This window comes from Pyrus communis, chromosome 17, assembly GCF_041283825.1.
Source record: "Pyrus communis isolate YQ-2024b chromosome 17, ASM4128382v1, whole genome shotgun sequence".
Taxonomy (NCBI): Eukaryota; Viridiplantae; Streptophyta; class Magnoliopsida; order Rosales; family Rosaceae; genus Pyrus; species Pyrus communis.
The window spans coordinates 6,026,886-6,047,530 of record NC_142581.1 but is presented as its reverse complement, the minus strand read 5'-3'; the positions used below and the strand labels follow the sequence as shown (position 1 = coordinate 6,047,530).

The following is a 20,645-nucleotide window of genomic DNA, read 5'->3' as shown; positions in this document are numbered from 1 at the left end:
GTATCTTATGTATTGTTAGTTTGATACATACTGATGTTAAGGTATGTTTTGTAACGTTGATTTGGCATGTACTGATTCTTTAGTACGAACACTAATATTTATTTGACACATACTAGTTATTGGTTCGTACAACAACACTTCTTCAAATATACTAGAAGCTGATACGTTATGTATGGTCAAATTTGGTTTGTCGCTTTATATAAGTACATTATGTAATAGACGTATGAAGCATACTAATACCTTTGTACATTATATAATGTACATTCAAGATGTTCTGTTCATTTGGTACATAACGTAATATTTTATAGGAAAGTTGGTTAGTAACTTGAAGAATCCAAGTACGAAGGAGACTTAGACCCGAGGGGAAATTACATCCTTACCCCCCAGAGCTTTTATTAACCAAAATCCGACGAAAGTCGAGACCTCCATGATCGACATGTAGATGGAGGGAAGCAATGAAATCACAAACACTCGAAACCTGAACGATCTGCCGGAGGACCTCCTCCTCCACATCCTCACCTTCCTCCCCACATTGAACTCCGTTCAAACCTCCCTCATCTCCTCCAAATGGCTGCCCCTCTGGTCCCGCGTCCCCTCCCTCAACTTCAACTTCCAACTCTTCCCGCCCTACGAGCCACCGTTGGACACCCGCCAATTGTACGCCGATTTCGTCAACCGCGTTCTCATTTCCCGCTCCGATTCCCCGATCCACACGTTTCGCCTCTCTCTCATTTACCACAATCATTACCGCTACCATGTCGACTCCTGGGTTCGATCCGCCGTCACTCACTTCCGCGCCCGGGAGCTCTACTTCGACTTCTTCATCAACCAAAATTTTCACAACGCCGAAGAAGCCGAAACCGAGGATCACCACATGTACGATTTCCCATTCTCTGTTCTGAGAAATGGGTGTGTTGAGAAAATGAGCCTCGCGCGGTGTTATCTCAATCTGCCGGCGAATTTGCCCACCATGCGGTTCGGGTCGATTGGGTCAATGGTTCTCGACGACGTTTATTTGACGGACCAGATGGTGGAGGATTTGATTCTCGGTTGCCCCAATTTCGAGGTTTTCGAGATTCTTGGGTGTCGCGGGCCAATTCATTTGAAGATACGCAGCAAAAGGCTCAAAAGGCTGCGAATTGTATTGGGGTATTATTTTCCCGATGATCCTGAAAAGAGACAGACATTGTTGGTTGATTGCCCCAACATTTGTTCGATCAATTTGGATCTATGTTTCTTACCTGGTTGAGTTTCGTGCCGATTTCGTGCACCGAATCCATCAGTCTTATCATCAGTGGAGTAAGGTTGTTAGGGTTGTAGAACAAGCGCCTAATCTTAAGATTCTCAATGTGCAAAATTGGTGGTTTAAGGTAAATTCTTGTACCTCTGTTTTGATCAATTGTTGTTTTTGTTGTTTCGATTTTCGTTAACTTTAAGCAGTTCCTTACTGTTTTACTTCATTGTGGTAATTATGCCCAAATATGTTAGAAATGTGGTTAGTGCTGCGAACGGGGTTTACCCAATATGATCTCGTTGGCATGGCTGCACTGCTTAAACTTTGTCCCAATCTCGAGACACTGGTTCTCGAATTCCTTTTCAAGGTGGAGAAAGATGTGAGTACTTTTACACACATATTTATAGCAATGCTTGATGTTTCCATGTTGCTATTGCTTATCATTTTACTTAGTTCCGTGCTTCCTATCTAAAACATGATCTTCTAATTCCCAGGAGAGTTGTTAGATAAACCGGTCGAGTTCAACATGCCATGTCTCAAGCAAGTTGCAATGGAAGCGTATACTGGGAGCGAAGACGATGATAAGTTTATGAAAATCCTGATGAGGCACGAAGGCGCCCTAGAAAAGATTGTAGTTGTTCCCTTCCAAGGTTTTGAGAATGGCGACAAGAAGTCGCTTCCTCCGGTGGTATATAGAAGAAGGGTCTCGCAAGTTGGAAGTACGGCCTCCTCCGCAGCACCAAATGGTATATAGACTCCGAGCTTTAAATGGCGAATCCAGAATTCTGAAACAAGACTTTTTGATCGAGTTCTAAGCAGATTTTCCAGTTGAAAAAGAGAATTTTTGAATGATTTTGCGGCATATTTTTTTTTTTTTTTTCTTGAGCAAGTTAATATGCTGGTTTGGGATTTGCTTTAAAGGTGATTAAAAGCATTTTTTATAAGAAAATATTTTTGGAACCAATATTTAATGAAAATGCATGTGAATCTTAAAAAAACACTTTGAAATGTGTTAAGTGCTTTAAGAATTTATGATTTTCGGTTATTTTAAAAATACTTTCAAACGAGCCTTAAAAATATAATATATCATAAGTAATAGAAGGTTTATTTTTAGTTATGTTCTTGAAACTCGATTTTAATCTTCCCAATCCCTCATAAACTCAAATAATTCTAATACGCGTTTTCAAACACCAGCATGTGCGAAGTTGATAATATTCGTCTTTCTCTCTATATTCAAATTTGAATCATTTTCTATTGTAATTAGATGAATTTACAATTTAGTATGAATTAATTATTCTATAATTTATAAAAAATGGTAAAGTTTGAAAAATCTGCGTCAGTCAGCTCCTCGAACAGAGTTTATAAAATCTTTTGCCGGTTGAAGAAACAGGAATCCAAACCAACCATGGAAGAATTGGGAATCAATGAAATCCCAAATCGAACCCTAAACGATCTCCCCGACGAGATCCTCCTCCACATCCTCTCCCTCCTCCCCACACTCGACGCCGTCCAGACCTCCCTCATCTCCCACAAATGGCGGCCCCTCTGGTCCCGCGTCCCCTCCCTCAACTTCGACTACCAACTCTTCCCGCCGCGCGAGCCGCTCGAATACACCTCCCAGTTCTACGCCGAGTTCGTCGACCGCGTTCTCATTTTTCGCGCCAATTCTCCCGTCCACACTTTCCGCCTCTCCTTCATCTACCACTCTCACTACGGCTCCCACGTCGAATCATGGGTCCGATCCGCCGTCACCCGCCTCCGCACCCGGGAGCTCTACCTCGACTTGTTCGTCCACGACGATTTTCACGATGTGGAAACTGTAAATCACTGGTACGATTTCCCTTTCTCGGTTCTGAGAAATGGGTGTGTTGAGAAATTAGGCCTCACGCGCTGCTATCTTACGCTGCCGGCTAAGCTGTCCACTCGGCGTGTTTGGTCGATTCGGTCCTTGTTTCTCGATCAGGTTTACTTGGCGGATCAGATGGTGAAAGATTTGATATTGGGTTGCCCCAATTTGGAGGAATTGGAGCTCCAAAAGTGTTCGGGCCATCGTCGTCTGAAGATATGTAGCAAAAGGCTTAAGAGGCTAACGCTTGGGATGTTCTTTGAATCTTCTAAACAAAGAGAGACGCTTTTGGTGGATTGCCCGAACCTTCGTTCGATCAGTTTTAATCGCTGTAGCTTTTTCAGGTTGGAGCTTAAGAATGCTTCGTCCCTGGTTGAGTTCCGGGTTGATTTTGTGCATATGATCCACCTATCCTATTCTTATTGGATTAAGGTTGTTGGGCTACTCGAACAAGTGCCTAATCTTAAGCACCTTCATGTGCAAAATTGGTTGTTTATGGTAATCTTTTTTTATCTCTGTTATGATCAATTGTTGTTCATATTGTTTCGATTGTGCTTAACTTTATGTAGTTTTATTCTTCTTCTGTTGTGTGTGCATACTATGCCAAAAATGTGAGGTATATATAGCAATGTGGTTGGTATTGTGATTGCCGGAAGGCTTTTCGTAGATTGGCGAAATTGGGATGTTTTTCGGACATGGTGGTATATTCATGTATTTTTGATTGAGACTCTTAGGAATTGAAAGAGATAAGAAAGTAAGGCCTTAGTTAGCTTGTCACTGAATCTTGGAGTTAAAAGGAAGAGGAAAAGGGTAATTAGTTTTTCAGGTCTGAGCATCATTACAGGAATTCGGTCGTGTCTAGATAGAGGAAATGATTAGTTCCTGACTTTTACAAGTTGGTCATAGATTGTTCTCCCAGGAAAGTAAGAAGTGGTGGGTGAACTGCACAGGAAATTAAGAAACGTAATAATGCTCTTTGTGGACTGTTATCTTATGTGTCCTATCATTAATCACATTGGGAGATAAGTTTCTGCAATAAACCTTTTGATGTTGAATAATATAGCCTACATTTTCCGTGCCAGCATTTTTGGTTATTGATAGAACAGAAAGTAGATTTTTGTTCAGTATGGATTACATATTTGTCGTGAAACGGAAAAAAAATTCCTCAGCTGGTTTTTGCACCAACTTGATTGTGGTTCACTAAGTTATTTTACTTTGAGGTCGGGTATTTATTCCCTTCCATCATTCCTTATCCCATAGGTTTGATCTTGTAGAATCTAACCTATGGAATTCTCACTCAGAGTGCATCGATGAGATATTTGAACATAATGGCATTGTACAGAACTGTTTTGAAATATGAACTACCAAGAAAAGGTCTTGTCTATTAGTTTGATTGTCACTAGTTCTAAGAAGCAGGATTAAATGATGATTAACCGATCCTGGGAGATATTTTCATATGAGAATCAGTCTCACCAGAAATGAAATCTGGTTGCCTGTCTCAGTGACTACTGACCAGCCATGTGGTTCTGTGCTTGACATTTTTTGGTCGCTTTCTAACTCCTCATTTCTGTGCAACATTACATTCTTAGATGATAGAGCCAACCTCTTTGCCTTAAACTTCATGAAATTGGGATTTTTCAAATATCACGTTTTACTGGCTTTTTCCGCCTATGTGTGACCACTGGTATGCGAAGGGATTATGTTGTTGAGCATTTTCTTATATTCCTATTTGTTTTCTTTGCATATGCCTTCAGTTTCTGACATCAAAGGATTCCTTCCCGGAAAGTTTTATGCTCTACAATCTGAAGATCTTAGAGCTACGAACTGGGTTTACCCAGTATGATCTTGTTGGCATAGCTGCACTGCTTAAACTTTGTCCGAATCTCGAGACAATGATTCTAGTATACCCTTGCAAGTGTGACCCGGATGTGAGTATTTTTACAAACATATAATTATAGCAATGCTTAGTGTTTCAGTGTTACTATTGCTTATCGTTCTCTTTTATGTTCCTTGCTGCACATTAAAACTTGATCTTGTAATTCCCAGGAGAGTTTACCAGAAGAGTTGTTGGATAAACCAGTTGAGTTCAGCATCCCAAGTCTCAAGCAAGTTATGATCAAACCGTATACAGGAACAGAAGATGAAGGTAAGTTCGTGAAAATCTTGACTGAGCAAGGAGTTGTCCTAGAGAAGATTGTACTTGTTCATGGCCAAGTTGAGAACAGAGTAGTTGTACTTGTTCATGGCCAAGTTGAGAACAGAGTAGTCGTTCTGAAGTCGGTTCCCCCGGTTGTTATGTATAAAAAGGGTTCACAAACTTGGAACTACTCTCTCCTCCGCAACTCCAATTAGAAAATGGACTTTGAGCTTAAAACGGGAATCCATCGGCTCTGTCTCGTTCCAAGGTTTACTGTTGTTTGAACTTGGATTATGAATCTTAGATTACATGGTTATTACAGATATCAAAATCTTATTTCGAGTTTGTTTGCGAATATCTTCCGTCTTATTTCTTTGTCAAAATGACGTGTTTTTATTAGACATAGTTGTAAGGTTGATCGTGTCCATATTATTCCCTTTATCATGCTTTGATTCCATTAGAATTGGTCTTGTTTACAATGTCATACCAAATCTTACTTGTTCAACAATCAACATGATAAGATAATACAATGTCTTATTTGACTAAATGGGATCGACTGCATTAATCATAGAACGTCATTGCGCTAGGTTCTGCGTGACATGCCCGACCTTGATATTCCCCAAACACCAGGGTAGGCACGTGTTAGCCGACATTCGAAGGTGATGAAGCCATATTAGAATGCATGAGAACAAAAAATAAATAAGACTTATAAATTTAAATGTAATTAATATGCAAATGAGGAATGTGTCCAGAGCAAACAACTAATTGAGAACACTAAAAGGAAATAATATAAAATTGAATGAACAAAGGAATAGGTCATACATTGAGAGGACTTGAAGATGCCGATGCGGAAGTGTCTTGACGTCGAATTGTACGCCTTGAATCTAAATCCTAAGGGGGCGCCAAACAAACATGAGTGGACCAAGTTGATATATATATATATATATATATATATATATATATATATATATATATATATTATTGAAACAGTCATCAATATACTAACGCCCAGAGTTTAAAGAAAACTCATAAGATAATATGTAATATGTTTTCGAAAACCCTAGCATGCCATAAAACCTTCATAAAACATATCTTGTATATAGTGTGGTAACTAGTGGTATCCCATTCACCCGTGGTGTGCCATAAAACCTTCATAAAACATATCTCGTATATAGTGTGCTAACTAGTGTTATCCCATTCACCCGTGGTGTTCAATAATTATATCTCTCGGCCCACAGCCAACAACTATGTCTCTCGGCCCAAAACCAGAGATTATTTCTCCCAACCCGAAGCCAACAACTATGTCTCTCACCCGTAGGTAGAACAGTGACCACTAGATGAGCACAAAACATTGAATATACTCTTTCCAAACATAGGTACATATATCTCAAAAACATCTTTATAGCATATAGTCATCCATCATATATACTATAAAGAAGTGTGTAAAAACATGTTCATAAATAGTATATAATCATCCATCATTTATACTACAATGAACATAAGTTCGGAAAAATATGGTATTCCAAAATATTCGCAGTAAAGCATGATATAATATAAGTGTAAATCTAATTTACTCATAAAACGTAACCATTAAATCATGCTTTTCATGTATGCATTTCTAGTATTAAAACATGCATTTTAGAAGGGGTCCACTCAAAGATACTTCGTCGCTAAGAGCCACGCAAACTAGCGAAGACGAAAATGCCACAATAAATGCACCTAAGCACATAAATGGTCCAATTAATAAAACTATACTATAATGATTGAATTTGAGAAAAACGGAGGTCAAAAACGAATTCAGGACGTCGAATTACCCTAAGAAGGGTCCCTGGTAAATTTCAAAAAAGTCAACAAAAAGCCAACACTGGAATATTCCATCAAGTTTGGCTTGGGTTAACAGCTAGGTTGGGCTTGGCAAACTGGGCTGGGTTTGGTTGCCTGGCCCAAGGTTTGAGGGCTGGGTTTAACGGGCTGGGGTTGGGTTTAGTGGGTTTTGGGGTTGATGGGTTGGGCTGAAGGCCCATGTTAGTAAAGCCCAAAGGCTTGGGGCCTTAAGGGTTTGTATTGGGGCTTGGGCTGCCCAAATGGGCTAGGTTACTTGGGTCGGCTTTTGGCATGTTTGTTAGGTGGGTCGCCGGAATCAAAGAGAGAGAAGGCCAGTTTTCGGCTTGGAAATTCCCGAGCTTTGAGGGAAAATGAAGAGATCTAAACCATTAGTTTCCTCAGTTGTGGCTAGAGTCGGCCGGAAAAAGGCCTAGAAGCCACTGGCGTTTGCTGGAAACTGGGAAAGGTCTTCCCAAGGTGTTCTTCATCAAAAAACCACAAAAAACTAATTAGAAACGTCTCAAAAACACTCCTAAACAAGATCAAGGGAGTTCCAAAAGCTTACCATGGTCGAGACTGGGGAGGCGGTGTACAGTGACCACCCACGGTGCCATGAGACGTGGAGAGCTTGTGTGCTTCTCCTTTTCTCCAGATTTCGTGGAACTCACAAGGAGAGAAGAATGATGGTGTGGGTGGTGGTCGTTGGAGTGGGTATAATGATGGTGGTCTCGATGATTGCTCATGTGCAATGGCGTAGCCACCCACAAGGCTAAGGTGGGCTGTAGCCCAGGGAGGTTTTCTGTAAGGGTAGTGCTATCCATGCACTCATTTTTACTTTTTACACACCTCTTTTAATTGTCGGTTGTTCGGATCGAATATATTGAAGATGATCACTAACAAAATATTAATTAGGCTGTGTTGGAAGTAAAATGGGTTTGTGAATAGATCTATTCTTTTGTAAACTCATGCTTATAGCCTACTCAATTTCAATACAAATTATTATTTTGACGTATATTTAGTAGATGAGAGGTAGTGAATAATACGTTTTACGCTAAAAATTATAAATTAGTTCTATCTCTAGTCCCCCCTTTATTTACTTATTCTTGATTTAATTAGTAGGTTAATTATTTATATGGTCCTTGAATTTATCGGTTAGGATTATGATTTTGAGAATAGTATATAATATATTGTTGTTCTTTTATATTGATTATTATACAATTTTATATAAGCAAAAAAAAAATAAACATATAATTTTATGGTATTGTTTTCAGCTAGCCCATCCAAGAAAAAAAATCCTGGCTCCACCCTTGCTCATGTGGAGGAGAGAAGAGCGAAGATGAGGGAGAGACAGAAATGGAACAAAGTGGGAAAGAGAGAAAGAGAGACTTGGACCCCGGAGAACAAAACCAAAACAAATGGGCCCAACGTGCCCACACATTAAGACCAAAAAACAATTTTTTAAAAAATCCCAAACTTAATGAAATTACAAAGATACTCCTTCGTACAGTAAATTTCGAGACGGGTTACTACACTGCGCCTCCTAGATGAATGAGTCTCTTTTTGCTCTCTCTCGAAGTTTGGGTGTAGCGTTAACGATGGTTTGTCTATGCTCTTAAATTATTTCTTATGAAAAAGGAAAAAGAAATTAAATCGATTACACAGACTGTTTATTCTCTCTTTATTATATCCTGATTAAATAGTTAATTGACTTTAATATTTAATGAGGATTAGACTCCGCCCAAACCTCTCCTCCCACATCAAGAAACCACATTTCGTTTGGTCAACAATCCAGAGAAAGCATGGAAGATGTAAGCAATGAAGTTACGAACCGAAACTTGAACGATCTCCCTGATGATATCCTCCTCCACATCCTCACCTTCCTCCCCACACTCGACGCCGTCCAGGCCTCCCTCATCTCTCACAAATGGCACCCCCTCTGGTCTCACGTTCCCGCCCTCAACTTCAACTACAAACTCTTCCCGCTGCGCGAGCCGCCATTGGATACCCGCCAGTTCTACGTCGAGTTCGTTGACCGTGTTCTGGTTTCCCGCACTGATTCCCGGGTCTCCACTTTCCGCCTCTCTTTCATCCACCACAATCACTACAGCTCCCATGTCGACTCTTGGGTGCGATCCGCTGTGACCTGCCTCCGCACCCGCGAGCTCTATCTCGACTTCTTCATCCACAAAAAGTTTCACAACGAAGGTACCCGAACTAACTGGTACGCTTTCCCTTTCTCTGTTCTGAGAGATGGGTGTGTTGAGAAATTACGACTTACGCGATGTGATGTTATATTGCCCCCTGAACTGTCCACCATGCGGTTTCGGTCAATTAGGTCATTATTTCTCGATCAGGTTTACTTGTCGGACAAGATGGTGGGGGATTTGATACTGGGGTGCCCCAGTTTGGAGGATTTGGAGCTTCAAAACTGTTGGGGGCATCGTCATTTGAAGATATGTAGCAAAAGGCTCAAGAAGCTTGTACTTGGGCATTTTTATGATGATTCTTATATCCGAGCGAGGATTTTGGTCGATTGCCCAAACCTTTGTTCGATTAGTTTTGATTGCTGCAGCTTTTATATGTTTGAGCTGAAGAATGCGTCATTTCTGGTTGAGTTTCGTGTTATTGTGCACCTGATCGATCTATCTGATTGTTATTGGAGTAGGGTTGTTAGGCTACTCGAACAAGTGCCTAATCTGAAGCATCTTTATGTGCAAAACTGGTGGTTTAAGGTAATCTTTCTAACGTCTGTTCTCATCAGTTATCGTTTTTACTGTTTTGATTACGGTTAACTTTTTGCAGTTTCATTCTTCTTCCGTTCGTAAAGGGATTGTATTGTTGAAGTTGTTTTCTTTGCATATGTTCTCAGTTTATGACATCAGATTTCTTGCCTGAAAGCTTTAGACTCCACAATCTGAAGCTCTTAGAGCTACAAACAGGGTTCACGCAGTATGATCTCATTGGCATGCTTGTACTGATTGAACTTTCACCCAATCTCGAGACAATGATTCTGGAACACCAACACAAGATTGAAGCAGATAATGTGAGTACTTCGACACACTTCATTCTTCATGTTTCTGCGTTCGTTATGCTTATCGTTCTTTTTTAGGTTCCGTGCTGCACATCTGAAATTCGATCATGTAATTTCCAGGAGATTTTATCAGTAGAGTTGTTAGATACTCCAGTTGACTTAAGCATCCCGAGTCTCAAGCAAGTTACTATCAAACCGTATACCGGAACCGAAGATGAAGCTAATTTTGTGAACATCTTAATCAGGCAGGGAGTTGTTCTGGAAAAGATTGTACTCGTTCCTGGCCAGGTTGAAGAGAACCGAAGAGTTGTTCTGAAGCCGCTTCCTCCGGTTGTTCTACAAAGGAAGGATTTCCAAAGTTGGAAATGTACTCTCTCCTCTGCAACACCACCTGTGGATAATTGACAAGTTATTGTGAGAGGGACGTTGTATGCATTTGTAATCAATTGTTATTCCGACATTTTAATATCTTACTCTCAATAATTGACTCTTATTTGTGCTGGCCTTGAACATCTAGATGGTCATGACTAGTCAATTGTATACAACGTGTGGACCTCAACTACAAACTTTTCGCAGTTGTCTCTTGAGAATATGGTTTTGGACATTTCGCGAAATCTTTATAGAAGTAACATTTATGAGATCATGGACTATATTCTTAGAATCTCAACAATCTCTCACAATGCTTATCTATTTATATTTCAACTATCAAATGTGTGATAACTTTTTTTTAGAGAAGTGTTATGGGCACTCTAAAAATCTAATTTTACAATCCTCACAAGTGTATTTTTCTTTCCAAATATAGAACATTTGGAATGTAAAATGAGAATTTTGAAGTGCCAATAACAATTCCTTTTTTTTTTAATAGAAGATATACTCTTACACTGAATTATACTAAAATGAAGGGAAAAGTTTGAACTTGGGACGTAATAGGTTAAAAAGAAAAGCCCCCACAATTAAGATAATCCACCACTTGAGATTTGATTACATTATTTAACAATAAAAAGAAATTAGGATCATTTAACAAATTTTCTAAATTAAAAAAAAAACCCTCAAAATGCTTAATAAATTAAGAAGCTAACTACATTTTACACCCTCAAGGTTTGAGGTGATTTTTAAAATGGTCTTGAGGTATTTCTCGCATTGCATCCACGATCGTCTAAATATCCATTTTTTAAATTTACTATTATTAAGGGAGGGAGGGGGGGGGGAGTTTATTTATTTATTTTAGTATATCGACATTTTTACACTAAGAAAAAGAGAATTCGGCTAAGCTACATAATGGGCAGCCTAATTTGGTATCGAATTCGTCATCCACGAGATTCAAACCTAAGACCTCTCACTTCTAAGAGAAGAGGAATACCACCAGACCGTAATACTGAGTGGCAAGGAAGGGAGGAAAGTTGAAACTATTGAATTAATTTTGGGGAGGGTGGAGTTTCGAACCCATGACAAGTGGGTGGAAACCTAACATCATATTCATTAGGATATTAGACCACAATGTCTGCATATATCCATTAAGTTGAGGAGTTTTTTTAGTCAATGTGGTATAAATGTAGTATACATCTTATCGAAATTACAGGTTTTGTGCTCACCATGTCATGAATTTAAAGAATATTCAAATACTTCATTAGACAAAAAGTGTAAATTGATACAATTTGAAAACCTTAAATGTGAGAAAATGAAAACATCATGACTCATTTTAAAAATCAACCTGAGAGGGTGAGTTGAGTTAGCCCTAAATTAAGTTTCTCAAAATTTTGAGTTTACTACTCATAATTTGTTCGTCTCACTGTTATGTTATATATAAAGTATTTTTTTTTTCACTTTTTTAATTTATGTTAATTTTTTACGTCAAATGCTTAGGTAACTAATGGCATGGCGTTGCTTTGGACTAACAAAAAGTATAAAAATATGTTTGGGTAGATCAAACAGAAGAAATTTTATTGTGTGCTCTCAGCACGGCTTGATAAATCAAGTCTAATAATACAATAGGTTGAAAATTTAGAATTTTTTAGCTAATTGTATTATTATTGTACTAGACGTGTTTCCGGCGCACAATAGAAAAACAGAGTATTTATTGAATATAGCCAAATATTAGCCCCTAATTTTAAAAATGTCAAGTTTTATAAAAACTTTCAAATATATCCAAAATATCACTTAAATAGACACAAATACCCTTAAGCTTTAAGCCTAATAAACTAAAAACCCAAACCCTATTAGATGAAGAGTTATCATGGCTAAACCTAAAAATGACACTTTCTCTTATACCAGTTGACACACCCCAACCCAGAATGTCCACCTGGACATCCGAATCGCAATGTGATTACCGACACTTAAAAGGTGACAAAGCCATAAAGTGTAATGATGTGACAAAAGTGAATAAATTAAAACCTAAAGTGGCTAATTTAGAGTGCGCATGTGAGTGAGATTGAATCCATATCACACAAGTGATGTCAGAGCATAGATAAATTACAGTAAAAGAAGAGTACAGACATTTATATCAAAAGGAGAAGTCTACATGACAGCTTTTACCAACAATCCTCGTCATCACGAAACCTCTGCCACTAAAATCCTGGAGGGGTGAAAACAAGGGTAAGTGGGCCTGAAAATAAAGTTTTGTAAAACCTTTTCAAAAAATGTAACTCATCACTATAAAACAAGTATATGATTTTCCAAAAATATGGTACCCTGCAGCAAAAGTGAGTGAAAAGTGTAAGGTACACCAACAAGGTATCTCAACATTAAATCACAAAACGTTATTACAAGAAATCAATGCTCATTAATTTATGTAGGCACACAAGTCCACTGTAGAGATATTCAAACAATGGAATAGGCTGGGTGTAGGTTTTACATTCTAGTACTACATCATGTGAGTTGCGCTAGTCGCATCACATACAAGTCCAACACATCACACAAAATGACAGGCTAGCACCTAACTCTGGATCCAAATCGAATGGAAACGATGCATGTGAACTACATGTGAAGCTAGTCCTTGGCCTAGGACAATACAAATAACTAAGAGACACCGTACAAACATGTAGTAATGAGCAGATAAAACGCAAAGATGTCATGTTACAAGTTTGTGCTCACAAATAATATTAAAAACATAAAGTGTACAAAAAGTCTATTTATAAAGCTAAACATGACATGTCACATCATAATATATAAAAGCATTTGTTGGGAAAATCACATATACATATATATATATATATATATACATAAAAACAAAAGTCCCACTCACGTAACCAAAGCGTGCTCGCCCTTAGTGAGCTTTGTCGTTTGTTGATCCAAATAAACGTGTACCTATACCAAGTCACATTGACTTTAGCAAAGTACTTAAACATAAATCATACCAAAAATGGACAGATTAACTATAATATGTCCAAATTTCGCATTTTACAAAATTACCCCTCAAATTAGAGGCAATTGCAAAAATGCCCCCAACTTCTTAGAGTTACCAAACAGCCCTAAAGTTTTAACAATTTGTACAATTTGGTCCTCGTTGTAAAAACAATACGGCAACATCATTCTTTTCTAAAATTTCCCACTAAACCAGCATATACTATATGAATTAGAACTTGGGACAAGAGAAACATAAGTATACCAGAGGGTCTTAAGGTGGCTTGCAAAATCGAATTGGCCGAAATCTCACAGGCCAATAAAGGGTTTTCGTCAAGTTTCATAGTAGTAGTCATGCAATCGAGCATGCAAGGCTCAAACTAGGTCTAGATAACTTGAAGATGGGACAAAATGGGCATGGCCTTGTTAAAACGGCAAGATTTGGCTAGAATCTTTGCCAAAGTTCTCTGCAAGAATAAGAGAAGAAAAGACATATCAAGCCTTTGGTTTTAAGCTCACGGTGTGGGTTCTAAGTTTACATGCAAGTTCGAAACCAAGCTAGAAAACGGAAACTAAAATGAGAGGGAGTAGTATGGAGGCTTACCAAGTTTAGAGCTCGAGAACTCGTTGGGGTATGCGATGAACAATAGTGGAACCCATTATGCAGAACTAGGTTTGGTTTGGTGTCCTTAGTAGATTGCATGAGGGTGTTGGCGCCTATCAGTGTGTGTACGAAGGGTTTCAGGAAGTGGTGGTGATGGTTTTTTTTCTTCTTTACTTGGGCGAGAGAAATGAGGAATGCAAAGAGACAGAGTTACTGGACGCAGAGAGTAGAGATGTGAGGAAAATGAGTGGAAATAGAGGGAAAATGAGGGAGAGGGATGTGAGGGGGGGGGGGAGAGAGAGAGAGAGAGAGAGAGAGAGAGAGAAAGCTTTGGATCCATCAATCATCACCTGAACCCCTTCATACTTTGGACTTGAGTTAATTTCTATGAAAACAAAAACTACTGTTTCACTATTTGATTATATCCTCAATTCCCAAGAGAAACAAATAAATAGTAGAAGCCATGTGGAGCATCTTTTCAAGAGGAAATCCTTTCATTCCCCGATCTGCCCAATTTGCCAAATTAGTGATGAAACTGTGGAACATCTTTTCCTTCAGTGTCTGTGGGTGGAAACAATCTGGTTTGGTGAGGTGCTATAGAGTTGATAAGGATGGCATCTCGACATGGGCGCAATGGCTTCACTCCCTTATCAAATCCAATTTCAGGGCTAATCAGGATAGAGCTTGATTGCTTTCTCATGTTGGAAGGCAAGATGCAACTTCCTTTTTTAACCAAATCAAAATTAATCCTTCACAAGTCCTGCTTGCCATTTCGAATGCGACTAGTGCATTTTTTGTGGCGGCTCGCACACCTATGGATCCTCAAACCCTAAACTCATGTGGTTGTGTTCAAGTGGTTCGATGGTCCCTTCCAATTTTTTCATTCATCAAAATCAATGTTGATGTAAGCTGGAATGCATCCAATGGATCGGTCTATGTGGGGTTGGTGGTGGGAGACGCTAAGGGTAAGTTTTTGGCAGCATCAAGGTATGCAATTACGGCACAGAGTGCTGCTCAGGCCGAAGCCTTGGCACTTCTTCACGGATGTCAAATGGGCATCTATTTGGGTGACAGGTTGGTTATTGTGGAATCCAACTCTCTCGAATCTATCTCGTGCTTAAGAGATTCATTGGAGATTGGCAGCTGGGAGGCTTACCCTACTTTGGTGAAGGTTAAGCGCTTAGGGGATTCCTTCCAAGACTGTCGCTGGTCTTGGATTTCAAGATCAGCCAATATGGCAACGAACTTCTTCCTCCTTCTTCTTCTTTTTTCGCAGGGGAGTTGATGGTTTTTAAAATAAAAAAAAAAAAAAAAAAAATTTCTTCTTCTTCTTCTTCTTCTTCCTCCTTCTCTTTCTCCTTCTCTTTCTTCTTCTTCCGCAGGGGGAGGTGTTGATGGGTTTTCAAATTTTTTTTTCCTTCCTCTTCTTCTTCCTCCTCCTTCTCTTTCTCTCTTCTTCTTCTTCTGCGTCGACCGGGGCGGGGGGAGGGGGGAATTTTTTTTTTCCCTTCCTCCTTTTTTTCCTCTTCTTCTTCTTCTTCCTCCTCCTCATCCTCCTCCTCCTTCTCCTTCTCCTTCTTGTTCTTCCGCAGGGGGGGGGTTGTTGGGTTTTCAATTTTTTTTTTTTTTTTTTTTTTTTTTTTTTTTTTTTTTTTAAGGTTTGGAGGTGGGGGGAAGAAAATGAAGATGGGGAGAAGAGAGAGAAGGGGGGAGGGACGAACTGATGGTGGGGTTTTTTTTTTTTTTACTTTTTATTATTATTTTAATATTTAAATAATATTAAATAATTTTTTTTTTAGTTTTTAATAATTTTTTAATGATTTTTTAATAGAAAGTGGACCCCAAATCAAGCCACGTCAGCATTTAACTGAAAAGTAAACGGCTAAGTAACGGAGGTATAATATTGGACCAAATTCTAAAGATAAGGTATGACATTGTCAATTTTAAAAGATGAGGTATGAAAGTGTCGTGACACCAACAGTTGAGGTAGTTTTTTGTACTTTACCCTTATTTTTATGGGGAAAAGTAATTGCAGCAGTACAGATGATGAGAGTTGAGAGATGAGAGCAAGTGAGTGGAAAGAGAGAGAGAGTGACGTGTGAGAAAAGACTCAGGAGAGGGGTTTGCTGAGATGAGGGAAAAAGCAGAGGAAGATGGTACAATACATCAAGCAATGGTCAAGATAATCAGGAATAGATGAAGAAGTTGATGAAGAAGGGCAATATACTATTTTCATATAGCAGCAAGCGAATGATAACCTTTCATTGACAAAATAAATCTAATTTTTCTAATAGGAATTGTTATTAGCACTCCAAAAATCTGATTCTACATTCCAAACTTTTTATATTATGAAAGAAAAATACACTTATGAGGAGTGTAGAATGAGATTTTTGGAATGCCAATAACACTTCCCTTTCTAATATGCTTTTTACACTTTCTAAGAATACAACAGTCTCTCGATTCACTACCAGTCAATGATAACCTTCAAAATAGAATTTGGACACGGACAACACCCTTAATAATGCAAAGGTGTGGAAAATTAAATACGAAGCACATATAATCTAAAGGAAAATTGAGATCAATAACGTTACAAAGATTAACAGTTCATTCTTCGATAAATATTCAATCGAAGGGAGAAACTACAAAAGCAAAGAGAAAAAGTAGATGAGAAAAAAATACAAGAAATTAACCATCTATGCGCACCTTCATTTAGGGGTGCACAAGTCTCCACCAACAGTCGATGCCTTCACTAAATCTCCACCATTATTTAGATTTAGCCGTGAGAACTCTTCATCTAATAAGATTTTTTTTTTTTTTTAATTTATTAAGTTTAAAGCTTAAGAGTATTTTTGTTTATTTAAGATGCTGCTTGGGAGGAGAATGGTTCATATGGGGGTATTAAGGTTATAGTTTGAAATGCCACAGGAGGTTTCATGGCTGCAATGGTGAGTCGGGAGTGTGAGATCGGTTCGACAAGCATGCAAAAGCTGCAGCTACACGGGCAGCAGCTGTGTTTGCGCAACGATGGAGTGAGGAACAGGTACAGATGGAAGGTGATGCTCTATTGGTGGTAGCTGCTATGCCGGATCAACATTGCATGGTTATATTGGTCATCTCTTTGCGGATACACGGCAGATCCTTCAGGGCTTTTTAGCAATGGAAGATTTCTTTCGGACCTAGAGAGACGAATAAAGTGGCACATCGACTTACACGGTTGAGTCTTAAGCTTGATCATCCACTTTCTTGGTTCGAAGAACCTCCTGATGTTATTAATGATTTATTATTAGAGGATAGTCTTAATAATTAATTGGTGTGGGACACTCTTTTTTCCTTTGATCGAGTTGAAAGCCCTTCAAGGTTTTTATTGAGATTCATTGTTAGCGCCCTATCCTTAATTATGTACGTATTTCTCTATTCAATAGATATCGTACTTATCTTAAAAACATGATATTTAAATAAAAATTAACCTTTTTAAAATTAGAAACTAATATTTGATTATATTTGATAAATACTCGAAAACACTCGCAAAACAGATTCTGAGTAGAAGTAGGAAAAGCTGAAAATTGGAAGTAGAAAAATGCAAATTACCAATTAAAAATGCTTCCCCGATTGCAGGAGCATTTTACACGAGAGAGGAGATGGAAGAAGAGGAGGCAAGCGATCAAAACCGAAGCCTAAACGATCTGCCGGAGGACCTCCTCCTCCACATCCTCACCTTCCTCCCCACATTAGACTCCGTCCAAACCTCCCTCATCTCCCAAAAATGGCGCCCTCTTTGGTCCCGCATCCCCTCCCTCGATTTCAACTTCGAACTCTTCCCGACGCGCGAGCTGCCGTTGGACACCCGCCAGTTCTACGCCGAGTTCGTCGATCGCGTTCTGATTTACCGCTCCAATTCTCCCGTCCACACTTTCCGCCTCTCCTTCATCTTCCACGGTCACTACCACTCCCACGTCGACTCCTGGGTGCGATCCGCCGTCACCCACCTCCGCGCCCGGGAGCTCCACCTCGACTTCTTCATCCACAGAGACTTTCACAACGACGAAACCCGTGATCACCGATACGATTTCCCATTCTCTGTTCTGAGAAATGGGTGTGTTGAGAAATTGAGCCTCACGCGGTGTTATCTTACTTTGCCGGCGAAATTGTCCACCATGCGATTCTGGACGATTCGGTCCTTGCTTCTCGATGAGGTTAGTTTGCATGACCAGATGATGAGTGATTTGATATTGGGTTGCCCCAATTTGGAGGATTTGGAGCTTCAAAACTGTTGGGGCCATCGTCGTTTGAAGATATGTAGCAAAAGGCTCAAGATGCTGGCATTTGGGTTCTTCTATGATTCCGAAATCAGAGAGACTCTTTCGATTGATTGCCCAAATCTTTGTTCGATTAGCTTCGATTGCTGTAGCTTTTACAAGGTTGTCCTCAAGAGTGCTGCGTCTCTCGTTGATTTTCGTGTCCAGATTGTGAACATAATGGAACAGTACTATGACTCGTGGAGTAAGGCACTTAAGCTAATTGAACAAGCGCCTAATCTAAAGCATCTCGATACACTAAACTGGTGGTTTAAGGTAATTTTTATTTATTTATCATCTCTGTTCTGATCAATTATAGCTTTTCGAGCTCGATCGTGGTTTTAGGTTGGTTAATTGTGTGTTTTTTATTTTTTATTTATTTATTTATTTTTTTTGTTTGTTATAATTATGTCAGAGATTTGAGTAATATGTAGCAATGTGGTTGGTACTCTGATCATGTAGAAAGCTTCTGATAGTCATAGATAGGTTAAATTCTTGTGTTTTCGGATCTGGTGGTATAGCTGTGTTTTTTCGAATGAGATTGATAGAGACAACGTTGATTGATAATGATCAGTGAGGCTTTAGCTTGTCACCGAATCTTGGAGTCGACTGAAAGATGGAAAAGGTAAGTACTTGTTGAAACTCTGCTCATTGTTGCAAACATTTGGTCTAGACCGAGGGAATTGGATAGCAATTGGTCATTAGGTTTCAATATATAAGTTTATTCAGACAAGATATCCTGCGCTTATGTTTCTGCTGCTGGCATTGTTGCACCTTGGTGAGTCTTCAAGAAACGTAAAACTTCACTCGGCTTATTGTTCCTCATTGCCTGCAGTGCAATTTGTTTTTAAACTCTCATAACAGGTACGGAGCACTCATTAAGAACGGTGTGAGTGAGATTAAATTCTTTGTTCACCTCACGTATGTGCAACATTAAATTCTTTGATGATTTTCAGATGGTCAATCTCTTTGCTTTCACCTCCGTTAGCAGGGGGATTTTTCAAGTTTCACTTTTTGCTGCTTAGCCTCTTTGGATTTTTTTCCCCTACATATGATAACCACTGGTTTTTAATGGGATTACGTTGTTGAACACCTTCATGTATTCCTAATTGTTTTCTTTTCATATGCCCTCAGTTTCTGACATCAACGAACTCCTTCCCCGAAAGTTTTATGCTCTACAACCTGAAGCTCTTAGAGCTACAAACAGGGTTTACCAAGCATGATCTCATTGGCATGGCTGCGCTGCTTAAACGTTGTCCCAATCTCGAGACAATGATTCTAGAATACCCTTTCAAGTTCGGGGAAGATGTGAGTATTTTTACAAATATAATTATAGCAATGCTTGATGTTTCGTTGTTGCTACTGTTTATCCTTCTATTTTACGTTCCGTGCTGCATATCTAAAACTTGATCTTCCAATTCCCAGGAGAGTTTACCAGAAGAGTTGTTAAATAAACCAGTTGAGTTCAGCATCCCAAGTCTCAAGCAAGTTACCATCAAACCGTATATAGGAACAGAAGATGAAGGTAATTTTGTGAAAATCTTGACTGAGCAAGGAGTTGTCCTAGAAAAGATTGTACTTGTTCCTGGCGAAGTTGGAGAGTACGGAATAGTTCTGAAGCCGGTTCCCCCAATCGTTCTGTATAAAACGGATTCACAAACTTGGAAGTACTCTCTCCTCCGCGACGCCAGATGACTCTGAGATTTAAATTGGGAATCCTTCGCCTTAGCCAAATTCCGTCTTATTTCTTAGGTTAGATGATAATTGGATGGATCAAATATTTTCTGAGTTTTGCTTATGATTATTTTCCGTCTCATTTCTTCGTAGAAATGGCATGTTTCTGTTGGAGATAGTTGCTAGGGTTGCCAATCGTGTTTCCATCATGTTCCCTCTTTCATCTTTTGATTCCACAATAATTGGTCTTGTTTACATCGTCCCTTTTATACAAACAATTGGATAATCTACACTAATTCATCTAATCTTTCAAAATTTAAAAAAAAAAAAAAAAAAAAAAAAAAAAAAAAAAAACATGGACAAGGAAGGTTTTGGACTCCGAACACAGCGAGTTAAAGATGGAGGTCTTATCTATTAGAGCAATTTGCCACCAGTTGCTTGTCATTTCAAATATTACTTGTTCAGCACTCAACGAGATAAATATAAATTAGGGGTAGTGCTATCCACACACTTATTTTTACTTCTCACATATCCCTCTTAATTTTAGGCCGTCTAATCAAATGAACAAAAGAAGATCAATAACATAAATTAACAATAGTGTGCATGAGGTAAAAAGAGGTAGTAACACTTTCCTAGTTTAGAATTAAATATCCAGTAGGTA

The 20,645-nt window shown here is 38.9% G+C and overlaps 4 protein-coding genes across 5 annotated transcripts; all 4 read left to right on the top strand.

Annotated features, from left to right (window-relative positions):
* Positions 1-387: 387 nt before the first annotated feature.
* Positions 388-1,609, top strand: LOC137709188 (F-box/LRR-repeat protein 25). Its single transcript, XM_088689845.1, is given in 3 exon segments — positions 388-1,233; positions 1,235-1,370; positions 1,489-1,609. Coding segments are annotated over 3 exon segments (939 nt in total). The 5' UTR covers positions 388-442; the 3' UTR covers positions 1,501-1,609.
* A 370-nt stretch (positions 1,610-1,979) lies between these two features.
* Positions 1,980-5,677, top strand: LOC137708513 (putative F-box/FBD/LRR-repeat protein At5g44950). The gene is made up of 3 exons (XM_068447608.2): positions 1,980-3,578; positions 4,835-5,008; positions 5,127-5,677. The coding sequence occupies exons 1-3, from the start codon at positions 2,547-2,549 to the stop codon at positions 5,430-5,432; spliced, it is 1,512 nt and encodes a 503-aa protein (XP_068303709.2). The 5' UTR covers positions 1,980-2,546; the 3' UTR covers positions 5,433-5,677.
* A 2,935-nt stretch (positions 5,678-8,612) lies between these two features.
* On the top strand, positions 8,613-10,730 carry LOC137709475 (F-box/LRR-repeat protein At3g26922). 2 transcript variants are annotated; one of them, XM_088688780.1, is made up of 3 exons: positions 8,613-9,773; positions 9,911-10,084; positions 10,151-10,730. In XM_088688780.1, the coding sequence occupies exons 1-3, from the start codon at positions 8,841-8,843 to the stop codon at positions 10,475-10,477; spliced, it is 1,434 nt and encodes a 477-aa protein (XP_088544906.1). In that variant the 5' UTR covers positions 8,613-8,840; the 3' UTR covers positions 10,478-10,730. The 2 variants fall into 2 exon arrangements, with proteins under 2 accessions (XP_088544906.1, XP_068304672.2); XM_068448571.2 differs by having other exon boundaries at positions 8,623-9,773; positions 10,193-10,730.
* A 6,764-nt stretch (positions 10,731-17,494) lies between these two features.
* On the top strand, positions 17,495-20,239 carry LOC137708715 (F-box/LRR-repeat protein At4g14103-like). Its single transcript, XM_068447849.2, has 3 exons — positions 17,495-18,586; positions 19,445-19,618; positions 19,736-20,239. The coding sequence occupies exons 1-3, from the start codon at positions 17,654-17,656 to the stop codon at positions 20,003-20,005; spliced, it is 1,377 nt and encodes a 458-aa protein (XP_068303950.2). The 5' UTR covers positions 17,495-17,653; the 3' UTR covers positions 20,006-20,239.
* The last annotated feature ends 406 nt before the right edge of the window (positions 20,240-20,645 follow it).